We start from the raw sequence: 11,150 nt of genomic DNA on the forward strand, positions 1-11,150 counted from the left end.
GACCCAACCCGAAACTCGTCTAACCTGGTACTAGCCCGAATCCGCAAACCCGAACCCGAACTGATTTTTTTCGTGTCGAGTCTTATCGGGTTGACGGGTCGTGTTGTATTTTGTCACCCCTACTAGGAATGACAATAAATCGAAGATACATTGTAAGATAAGCTTTTGACTCATATCAAAATTTAATGGGTTTAGTCTGTTACGCTTCTCGACAACTATATCCATGATATTCTTCGACATCTTTTATTTTCACTAGTAAGTCTATGATAAAAATTAGTCAAATTATCTAGCTAATAAATAACTCGTCTCATTAGAATATTGTTTTTCATAAAAGAAAATAATGAAATGTAGTAGAACAATTTCATAAAAGAAAATAATGAAATGTAGTAGAACAAATTAATAAATAGATAATATTCGAATAATTACCAATAGATCACTCGGGAGGTATTCCACACCTAGTGACAGAGATAAACTCTCATGGTTCCATAATGGTCTGCACAACTCTATTTTTAAAAAGTCACGACATATTAGTTTAAACAAAAACTCTTGTGACACGGTCTCACGGATCAATTTCATGGGTCGAATATCTTATTTGAGTCATCCATGAAAAAATATTACTTTTATGTTAAGAGTATTACTTTTTATTGTGAATATAAGTAGGATTGACCCGTCTCACAGATAAAAATTCGTGAGACTATCTCACATGAGATTTACTCATTAGCTTATTACATTTTTATAGGAGGTTTTGTGATAATTAGGATTTTCACAGAGGTTGGGTGCCATTAGCCCCTAAAACAGCAGTGATATCTCTCTTTAGTTGCCAATAACCACCGTGTTTGCAAAATATTATGTGTTTATATAATTGAATAAATATATAGATTGAAAAAAAGTGACTGAATAAAAAGTAATTGAAAATAAAAGATAAATTTTTCAAGAAAATATATTTTAAATAAATTAACCAAAAAATATCAGAACACATTTTTCATTATGGATGACAATAGGGCGACTTATTATTATATAATTTTATTAGTGATAATATTATTTTTGATATTTTTAAAAATAATAATATTATTTTTATTATTAATATTATTTTTGAGACGGGTTCGAGGTTAAGGATAATATTTTCATACTCTTCTGAATTATTTCGAAGATTTTAAAAAATCTCCGAACTCAAAAAAATCAAAAATCTCCGTTTTTAATTCGAGTTTTCCTAGTGAATCTCCAAATCACTAAAAAAATTGTCATATCTTATTATAGTCATGAGCAAAATGTAAGTACTTAATTTGCTGTGGACTTGCGCACAATCAATTCCAATGGGTTTTGGCTTGACCTCTGCTCTATATAAACCTACATGATCTCTTGCTTTCCGGTTTTCACTCGTTAATAGTTTCCTCGATGGCCGAGAAAGAGTCCACCTCCAGCGCCGCCGAGATTGTTAGCGCCGCCGCAAAGCCTCCAGAGACGAAGCGTTGGGCTGATGTCGCTGAAGAGGCGGAGGAGGATCAAGAAAAGGCCGAATCTTCATCGACCGAAGTTGGTTTAGATTCGTTGGCTATCGAGGAGTCCAAACTAGTTGATAATGTGCTTACCGATCCGGATGACTCCAGAATTGAAGCTGTAAGCTTCGATATCCGATGAACGCAACTTTACAGTATATTGGACACTTCGTGGATCTGATTTGCGCTTTATTGTTTCAATTAAGGGTTTTATTTGGGTTTACGGTGTTTAAATCTGTTGGGTTAGAATTTCATTAACTTCTTTTCAAATTTGGGGTTGGCGTTTCAATTTAATTTGTCCGAAGATTGTTTGGAGCAGCTAGTGGCAGAGGGATCGAAAGATGATGTATAGGCGTCAACTAAAAGCTTTGGGTTACGGATGATACTTTTCCCTGCATTTGACATCAAAACTATGGTCACGTGGTGGATTCTCTGAATTGCACCAAATCATATTTTTTTTATAGCAAAAATAGGATTTTACATGAATTTGTTTACGTTGATAAGCTTATAATTTACATCAATAAGCTTACAATGCGTGTTTTGCTCTGTTTACTCTACGTATTTTTTTATCATTGAATTAGATAAATAAATTTATAATTTGTAATTGACGTTTTAGTTTTGTTTGAATGAATGATTCTGTATGTTTTGTAATGGTCTGGGCCCTGGGGGTGCTTTAGTTAAGTTTTAATAAAATCAAGTTTCAACTTGGAATTTAATATGCATATCTTCACTGTATTTACGGTTATTTATATTATTTCTCATATGTCGCATAGTTCTTAAAGTAAGATATGTTCCCTCAGTGTAGGCGCTAAATTCGCTTCATCAGGAAGTAATTGCGAAATTATTTGTGATGTTGTTACGAGAATATTTAGTGATATGGTGTTCTCGTGCTGAAACTTTAGGTTACATCAGGGGACACTCCATATACTTCTGCTAAGAGATTTGAGGACCTGAACTTATCACCTGAGTTACTGAAGGGTCTATATGTTGAAATGAAGTTTGAGAAGCCTAGCAAGATACAAGCAATAAGTTTGCCAATGATTTTGACTCCTCCACACAAGAATTTAATTGCTCAAGCTCACAATGGTTCTGGGAAGACCACGTGTTTTGTGCTTGGTATGTTGAGCCGTGTTGATCCACATTTAAAGGCTCCCCAGGCTCTTTGTATCTGCCCTACCAGAGAGTTGGCCATTCAGGTAATATCAAACTTGTTTGTCTTCACCTACTATTTACTTGCAAATGTTAATTAGTTCTGATTGAATATTTTACCACAAGCATTAGTTTTTTCCCTTGAGGAGAAACTGAGATGGACAAACAGTTGAGTTAGTAACGTCTCCCAATGCTTGCGATTTGAATATATGATTAGATATATTCATAGTTATTCCTATCTGAAATATGCTTCGGTTGAGTTGCTAATAAGGTTTTAGGCTTTCTGGTTCAGTTTCCGCGCATTGCAATCATAAAGAATGTGACAGGTTATACTGGTATTAAATTGATATTAGTTGTGCCATTTGGAGTTATTAGATAGAAAAGTTGGAAAGTCCACATCACAGAAGTTTCTAGGAAACTCTTTAATTTGTTGAACAATTATGCATTCACGCATGTGATAAGTCGTTTGTCAGTAATGTCGTTTTTTGATTAGCTTATTAGTAAATTATACAGAATATGGAAGTGCTTCTGAAGATGGGGAAGTTCACTGGGATAACCTCTGAATTAGCAATACCATCGGATCCAGCTAATTACATTCCAATTCAAAAGAGACCACCTATTACGGCACACGTTATTATTGGTACACCAGGTACAATATGTAAGTGGATGTTAGCGAAGAAACTAGGCATGAGCCAACTGAAGATTCTCGTGTATGACGAGGCAGACCACATGCTAGCAGAGGTAATGCTGGTTTTTGTCTGGCATGTGTGTATCTCAGTTTCTTTACTACTATGATGCTTTTGTATTTAGTATTTACTTGTCCTTTCACATCTTTGCTGATGTCACCCTAGATTTCTAGCTATTTATTGTCCCGACTTCTTTCTTTAGGATCTGTTTTATCTGCAACAATGTCGTTATTTTCCGACGTTCTGGTCCATCTGGATATGATAACTCTTGGCGTTATAATATTGATGTCCACCAGGATGTTGCATTCAAATTGCCTCTTAAGTTTCCTTTTGTGCAGATGTTTCTTTTGTGATTATGAATAGGGTAATTGGATGGGTTCTGACACAGGCTAAAATAAATTTGTTGTGCCATTTTTTGAATTGCTATAGCCCAATGAAGTTAATATCATATTGTTCGATAGTTTTAAAACATTGAGAAGTTTACATTAAATATTATTTCAGATTATGCCTATGACTGAATTTTGTCTTTTATGTAGAGTGGTTTTCGAGATGATTCGGTGAAGATAATGAAGGCAATTTTGAAGAGTAATGCCAATTGCCAGGTCAGCTATTTGCAATCATTTTAAATAATTTATGAAGCGATGAATAGTTTACATACTTTTTGCGTCAATGCTGTTTTCACCAACTTTACCGTGATTTTTCCAAAATGAATAATGTGTTTTTTACTGCAGATTTATCTAACGAAATTTATCTGTCTTACAGTTTATGTTACTAGGTTAGATCTACCCGGGTTCCATGTTATTAAGAGCTGAAATATCTTCAGCTGATGTAGCTAGAATTGTTTATTTCAAAATGTTTACTTTTAGAAGGTTTTGTTGATTATTTTAGGGTGAATTTGGGGGGATGAATTTGAAATCCATGGATTTTGATTATAGTTTTATTAGAAACATTGAAACAATATATCGAATCGTAAATCCATAACTTACTTATTTACACGTCAGTCACACAAAGGATAATGAATTTCAAATGAAACAATTATTGGTTGAATTTAAAATCCATCCTAATCAACATGAAACATTATATAAACATGTAAGGGTGAAATTAAAATTTATGATCGTGCTTCTCTAAAACAACAAAAATACATTTGAAATCCTGTATAATTATTAGAACTTTAAAGCAGATATCAACACGTCTTTCTACTTTGGATACATTAAAGTGGAAGCATATAACTGAATTGTGCTATTGTTGCAAATCATAATCAGGTGCTTCTCTTCTCAGCCACGTTTGATGATGCCGTGAAGGCCTTTGTATCAAAGATTGTTGAAGAAATCTTTGTCCAAGATTATAACCAGTTGTTTGTGAAAAAGGAAGAACTGTCTTTAGAGTCTGTCAGACAGTATAAGGTATATTGTCCTGATGAGCTTTCAAAGATCATGGTGATCAAAGACAGAATACTTGAACTTGGAGAGAAGGTGGGACAGACAATTGTTTTTGTCCGCTCTAGGAATAGTGCCAGTAATTTACACCAGTCCTTGATCAGGCTGGGCTATGAGGTCACTACAATTCAAGGTGCATTGAAACAAGAAGACAGGGACAAAATTATAAAGGAGTTTAAGGAGGGATTGACTCAAGTTCTTATTTCGACCGATCTTCTTGCTCGAGGTTTTGATCAGAAGCAGGTGCATACCTCTTTGCTGTTCTGATGTTTAATTATTTTATGTTATGTTTTCAAATTTTGGCTCTGAACTATGCTTCATTTCTTTCTGTAGGTCAATTTGGTTGTCAATTTTGATCTTCCTGTGAAATATGACAGACCTTCTGAGCCTGACTATGAAGTTTACTTGCATCGGGTTGGTCGTGCTGGACGCTTTGGTCGCAAAGGTACTTTTGTGGATGTTCTGATTGAAATTTCTCAGATGTGATTGTTTTCGGAATTTATTTTGAATACCAGTCGACAAAATTTGTTTTCACTGAATATAGTTCTTGTAGGATTTCATTTTGCATCTAGGGGTATTATTGTGCCTTATCTTTTTTATGAATTTGCCAAATCCATGGTTTATAAGAGGTAATTTTAACTTCATGTGTGTAGAGCATCATCACATGTTGGCTTGTCTATTAAATGTATGTGTCCGTACATGTTTGGCTCTTTGTATGTACCTTGAGATGAAGTTTAATTCTCTATTTGGTATATTTTGTTGCAGCCCCTATGTTGCTATCTCAGGCCTCAATCGGCATTTCCATCTGTTGTAGATGCTTTTTTAAACTAGTTTGTTATATAGGCTGCTGACAAATTCATGGAATTTTCTATTTATCAGGTCACGATTTATGTTTGTTATCTTGTGCCTCATTTGGTTTTACTGATGAATTCAATCATAGCTGTGACTCTTCAGGATGATAATGCCTTCACTTTCAAAAAAAAAAAACAGAGAACCAGGATTAATGCAAATTTGATATGAGCCACACACTCTAATCCTTTGAGCTAGGGGCCCACCGCAGTTTCTGGGAGTACCCTAAAAAAATGAACCTTTCCTATCCCCGTCAATTTCAGGTTAGGAAGATGTGAGTGAGCATTTATCTCTATAAGAATGTGTGTTTGGAGGTGTGAAGTGGTGGAGAAGGGATGTGATAAGGGGTTTTGTATAAGATGACCTTGTTTTTCATTTTTTCATTGAAAAAACAATAAGAATGAGAGGTGTTAAGTTTTTTATCATCCTGCATCTAGCTATTTTTTCGCAGGGCCTCACCTATAGTATCGTGACCACTTTCTTGGAATGGGATTCAGTTAACTATAAGCATGATTCTTTTCCTTGCTTCCTCGATGGTAAAATTTTTTCTTACCTCATAGGATGCATTTGTTTCTGACAATTCACCAGGTGCTGTATTCAACTTGCTTCTCAATGATAGAGATGACATGATTATGGGTAAGATTGAGAATTACTTCAACGCTCAGATAACTGAGGTAAATTCTATAGACAATAGCAAGCATTCCAAATATCTTAAGCAATTAATTTTTTTAAGGAGTTTTTCTGAGGATTCTTATTATTCAGGTGGGTCCGTGGAACAGCGACAAGGAATTCGAAACCGCCTTAACAAACGCGGGTCTGCTATAAAACAACTATTCCAAGGATGTGACCGGAGTATATTTATTCAGTCGGGATTCCACTCTCTCATGAACTGAAATATTTATAGTTATGTTGTGTTTTTATTAGTGAATGTGGTGGCAAACTTGAGGGGGATTTTGGTGTGCCGTATCTTCGGTTTGAAAATTTCCATATTAGATAGTTTTGCCGATGTCTCAAGAGTTATTCAGAGGGATTTGCTGTGGCGCTCAGTTATTTGCAATTGGAAATGCATTATATTTAACTACAATCTGCTTGTGTAAAGATTTGGTCTCATATTTGTGATTTGTTCATTACATCTACAACAAGAAGTTCACAGCCGTTCAGCTCCAAATTATAATCACATCATTTCAGAGCAACACCATCCTATTATTTTTTAAGAGAGAGAACATTGAGCTATCCTCGTCTAGCAACGAGTTCAGTTGATCCGTCCTTCAACTTTCTGGTTCACAAACTAATATTTGGATGCAGTCTTTGATTATGATCACCGTGCACGGTTGCCAGGAGGCTGAGCATGATTCATTCCACATTGAAGATAATATAGCAGATTTCTTGGGAGCATGCCAAAATGTTGAGTAAAGTCTCGGGAGATGAATACATCAAATATATTAAGCAGGAAACAAGTACTTCAACAGATATTGATTTGTTAACTGGGAAAAGATAATCCCGCTACGTAATAACTGGCAAACTCATTTTATTTACCCAAATAGGCGGGGTCAGATTAGGATACGGTGACTTCCCGATCGAACCTATTTTAATTCATAATATCTCACTCAATAATAATTCAATATTATTTCAATATATATATTTATACTACTCAACATTTTATTTTGCTTTTTGTTTAATTCTTTTAATATTTTTCTTTACGTGTTGCACTGCCTATCTGGCAAAATTTATTAGCCTAGGAAAGAAAATGTTAAGCACTTGAATAGACATTTCGAAGCTAATTATAGGTGGATTACCAAACTCTTTCTTTCATTTAATTGTACTTCATCGCTCTATTTACTAATTCCTCACGAACGAACTATAAATTTGTCATAAAAATTCTTATAAAAATGATTTCAAGAACATACCAGTTCTTCAAAAAATTTGTATTCAGATGACGATGTATTTGTCAAAAATGACTCAATCAACTCAAAATAACACAAATGTACGAATATTTGGAGAGTATAAGGAAAATTGCATTCATCGCCCATGGGAAAAGTCAAGACACTAAACTCTTTATGTAAAAAATTAATGGTTTTTTAAACCTTATGTGTTTAAATCACATGCATAAATCCCTTGAAAGTAAAATATAAATGAGGTAAATATGCGGTCTGATTTAAAATATAGGATATCAGAAGTATATGAATTTTATATGGGGATTTCATGCTCTTTCAACTTCTCAAATATGTTGTGAATCCAATTTAACCCGATACGGCCGTATCTGGCCATGTCTAGTTTGAAAAAAAAGAGAGATTTTTTTTTAAATATCTAAGTGGTAAAATTGTATTTTAGGTCATGAATATTTGATTCTTAGAGATTTTGGTAATCTTGATCCTATATCTTCTAGTTTTTGGTAATTTTAATTATTTTAATCTAAAATGATGATGTGTCACTGCACACGTCAGCACTACGTCACTATCACATTGATGTCATATCATAAAAATGACTAAAATTACCCCTAAAAGGTAATGTTATGTGACAAAAACACAAATTAAAAATTACCAATAATAATAATTAAAAAAATCTCCAATGCCTTGCATTCGACGCCGTATCAAGGGACGACTTGACTTACATTAGGCTAATAGCGTAGCTTAGTGGCCGACCCTTAATGCCTACACACACTATAGACGCAAAGAAGATCCAAAAATTAGTTAACGTAAGCGCCAACCCTTCCCCAGCTCCTCAGATCCAACGGCCCACAAGAATGTTGAAGCCACCCCTTTTCATCTTGACCCTCCATTTTTCAATCTTTTTTCACCAATTTAGGCATTTGTCACCCCTATAATCCTAGGTGTCCTCTCGTTCTTGAATTTCTATGTTACTACTTCTTTGGGTTAGGTCTCTCCACCTTCCCCTCTGCCTCTCAGCAAGATTTCTCCTCCAAATTTCTTCACCATTGGAGGGATTTAATCCGAATTCGATAATGGTACTCGCTAAAATATTCCCATATGTATTTTTTATTCGCTTATCTAAGTTTGACATTGAGTGCCATCTCCAGGAGACAATGCTGGTGCCGCCATGGCTGGAAAGATTGCTGAACACGGCCTTCTTCAACTTGTGCCAGAAGCACGGGGACGCGGCCCGTAGCGAATGCAATATGTTTTGCTTAGATTGCAAGAGCGACGGGTTTTGCTTCTACTGCAAGTCATCCAAACACCAAGATCATCAAGTTATTCAGGTCATTTCCAATTCTTGGTTAAAAGTGAGCAAGAATATTATATGTACACCATTGCTCAGTCGGCTCATTAAATCGCCTCCACACCACCATGAAAAGTACATCAAATCCACTCCACATTAACATTTTCTTGAATTACACATATTTGTATGAATGAACAGATAAGGAGATCTTCGTATCACGACGTGGTGAGGGTTTCGGAGATTCAGAAGGTTTTGGAGATAAACGATGTGCAGACATATGTAATAAACAGCGCGAGGGTTTTGTTTCTGAATGAGAGGCCTCAGCCTAAAGGTGGGAAGACAGTCTCTCATGTATGTGAAATTTGTGCAAGGAGCCTTCTGGATACTTTTCGATTTTGTTCTCTGGGCTGTAAGGTTAGTACACAATATCTATTCAATTTCTAAATTTTGCATTTTCTTGATCCACATTCGTTCGGAGTTTATTTGGATTGATGAGCTTGAAGCTAAGGATTTCGAATACGTGACAGCAAATAATCATTGAGTTTAGTTTATTTTACTTTCTGACTTTTTGTATCATAGTCATTTGAAATTTTCCTTTCCAATATATTCTTTTATCAAATCCGAATCCGAATGGATGAGTATAATGATGCAAGTTCATTATAAACAATCTCAATCGTCATAATTGTAAAGTGTTACCAAGAAAATGATAATAATACTTTTATAAATTTGGAATTCCCCATGGAATTGTTAAATGGTCACACCCTACGATGGATTGATAAAGAATGACAGATCAAGAAATAGCCACAATATTCTAAATGGACATCATTATCATCCTTTTGGCATTTGGAGTTATATTAAATATAAAAAAAATAAAAAAAATAAATGAAAACGTCGTGTGTAGGTTTCTAAAATAAATGTTTTATCTGAAAATTTTTTTTTTGAAATGTTGGGTTCCCATGTTATCATTGATCATTATCTTGGGTTATTTTTATTTCTACAAGAAATTTTGTACAATTTCTTTATTTTCTTGAATGAAGAAAGACTTTTTTTTGCTGCTATACATGTTTCATTTTGGTGAAAAAAAGTTGGATTCACATATCATCATTAGCCATTTTCTTTGTGTTTTGTTTTTAAATTATTTTCACTAATAAAACTTTGGAATTTTTTATTTGCTTGGATGAAGAATGATTATTTTTTGTCTAATTTTTCATTTTTGGTTAAATAAAATAGCTTGTGGGAATAAAGAGTAATGGGGATGCAAGCTTTACATTATATGAAAAGAATAAGGTGGCAATACAAAGAGGAGAAGGTATTTCAAGAAGAGTGAAGGAAGAAGAAGAAGAAGAATTGCGTGAAGGATCACAACAACAAGAAATATATCCAATCTCATCTCCACCTATTCTTTCTAGTGCAAGAAGAAGAAAGGGTATTCCTCATAGAGCTCCTTTTAGGTCCTAATTATTTTCTTTAAATTAATCATTTGATAGAAACGGTAAATCATACAACTCATTATTGATAGGGTCACCCCCCAAAAATAAACAATAATAAAAATTAAATGTGAACAACATTTCATTGAGAGTATAAATAACATCACAAAAAATTCATTTGAGATGGTCTCACAGATCAATTTTGTGAGATGAATATTCTATTTAGATCACCCATAAAAAAAATTTTCTTTTTATGTCAAAAACACTAATTTTATTGTAAATATGAGCAGTGTTAACTCGTCTCACAAATAAAACTCCGTATGACAACTAATCACATCACATTTACTAAAAAATACAGTCTTCATTTGTGACATTACATATTTGCTTAATGTCACACGCATGATTTTGAAATAAGAGACGTATAAGACTAATAAATTTAGTGACTAGTGTAAGTGGTCCATCCATTAATTTTAATGAATAACGACTTGTAGACAAATCATATCATATAATTAAATTCGTATTTTCAAATCTAAAAAAGTGGTAATTTGAGAATTTTGGTTATGCATGATGAAATGAACTCGTGAAAAATTAATCCAAGGGAGGATAGAATAAAACTAAATTTGAGTCATAAAAGTTAATAAACCAAGTCTTTTGGAAAGAGATCAGCAATAATTTTTAAAAATGTAATATTTTTAATCATACTTTTTTTTAAAAAAATTGTAATTGAAAGTTGCAAGTTGTACATATAAATTAAAGCCAAAAGTCTGTGTGAAGTCCGTTTAAATAGTTTAGTGGGCCCACCAACTCACATGGGCCGTTCACGTAAAGAACACCACCTTTAATTAGTTTAATAATATAATATACCTGTAATGGGACTATCAACTTTCTATGATTTGCTACCTAATAATGATTTCTTTTCATTTATTATAT

The 11,150-nt window shown here is 33.9% G+C and overlaps 2 protein-coding genes across 2 annotated transcripts; both read left to right on the forward strand.

Annotated features, from left to right (window-relative positions):
- The first annotated feature begins 1,290 nt into the window (after positions 1–1,290).
- On the forward strand, positions 1,291–6,700 carry LOC140971208 (DEAD-box ATP-dependent RNA helicase 38). The gene is made up of 8 exons (XM_073433343.1): positions 1,291–1,617; positions 2,399–2,692; positions 3,159–3,386; positions 3,868–3,933; positions 4,594–5,010; positions 5,101–5,212; positions 6,205–6,290; positions 6,379–6,700. Exons 1-8 carry the CDS (start codon positions 1,396–1,398, stop codon positions 6,439–6,441), a joined length of 1,488 nt encoding a protein of 495 aa, XP_073289444.1. The 5' UTR covers positions 1,291–1,395; the 3' UTR covers positions 6,442–6,700.
- Positions 6,701–8,434: 1,734 nt separating this feature from the next.
- On the forward strand, positions 8,435–10,397 carry LOC140961038 (protein RGF1 INDUCIBLE TRANSCRIPTION FACTOR 1-like). Its single transcript, XM_073419363.1, has 4 exons — positions 8,435–8,581; positions 8,654–8,833; positions 8,992–9,207; positions 10,024–10,397. The coding sequence occupies exons 1-4, from the start codon at positions 8,471–8,473 to the stop codon at positions 10,249–10,251; spliced, it is 735 nt and encodes a 244-aa protein (XP_073275464.1). The 5' UTR covers positions 8,435–8,470; the 3' UTR covers positions 10,252–10,397.
- The last annotated feature ends 753 nt before the right edge of the window (positions 10,398–11,150 follow it).

This window comes from Primulina huaijiensis, chromosome 2 (genome assembly GCF_012295235.1).
Source record: "Primulina huaijiensis isolate GDHJ02 chromosome 2, ASM1229523v2, whole genome shotgun sequence".
NCBI classification, from domain to species: domain Eukaryota; kingdom Viridiplantae; phylum Streptophyta; class Magnoliopsida; order Lamiales; family Gesneriaceae; genus Primulina; species Primulina huaijiensis.

What these genes read in the sequence shown, in the direction of transcription:
- LOC140971208 (XM_073433343.1), top strand. Translation starts at nt 1,396, where the DNA reads ATGGCCGAGAAAGAGTCCACCTCCAGCGCCGCCGAGATTGTTAGCGCC. An exon ending in CAGACCACATGCTAGCAGAG is followed by an intron (nt 3,387 to 3,867) that starts GTAATGCTGGTT and finishes TCTTTTATGTAG; the next exon opens with AGTGGTTTTCGAGATGATTC. An exon ending in TCAACGCTCAGATAACTGAG is followed by an intron (nt 6,291 to 6,378) that starts GTAAATTCTATA and finishes CTTATTATTCAG; the next exon opens with GTGGGTCCGTGGAACAGCGA.
- LOC140961038 (XM_073419363.1), top strand. Translation starts at nt 8,471, where the DNA reads ATGTTACTACTTCTTTGGGTTAGGTCTCTCCACCTTCCCCTCTGCCTC. An exon ending in TTAATCCGAATTCGATAATG is followed by an intron (nt 8,582 to 8,653) that starts GTACTCGCTAAA and finishes TGCCATCTCCAG; the next exon opens with GAGACAATGCTGGTGCCGCC. An exon ending in AAGATCATCAAGTTATTCAG is followed by an intron (nt 8,834 to 8,991) that starts GTCATTTCCAAT and finishes ATGAATGAACAG; the next exon opens with ATAAGGAGATCTTCGTATCA.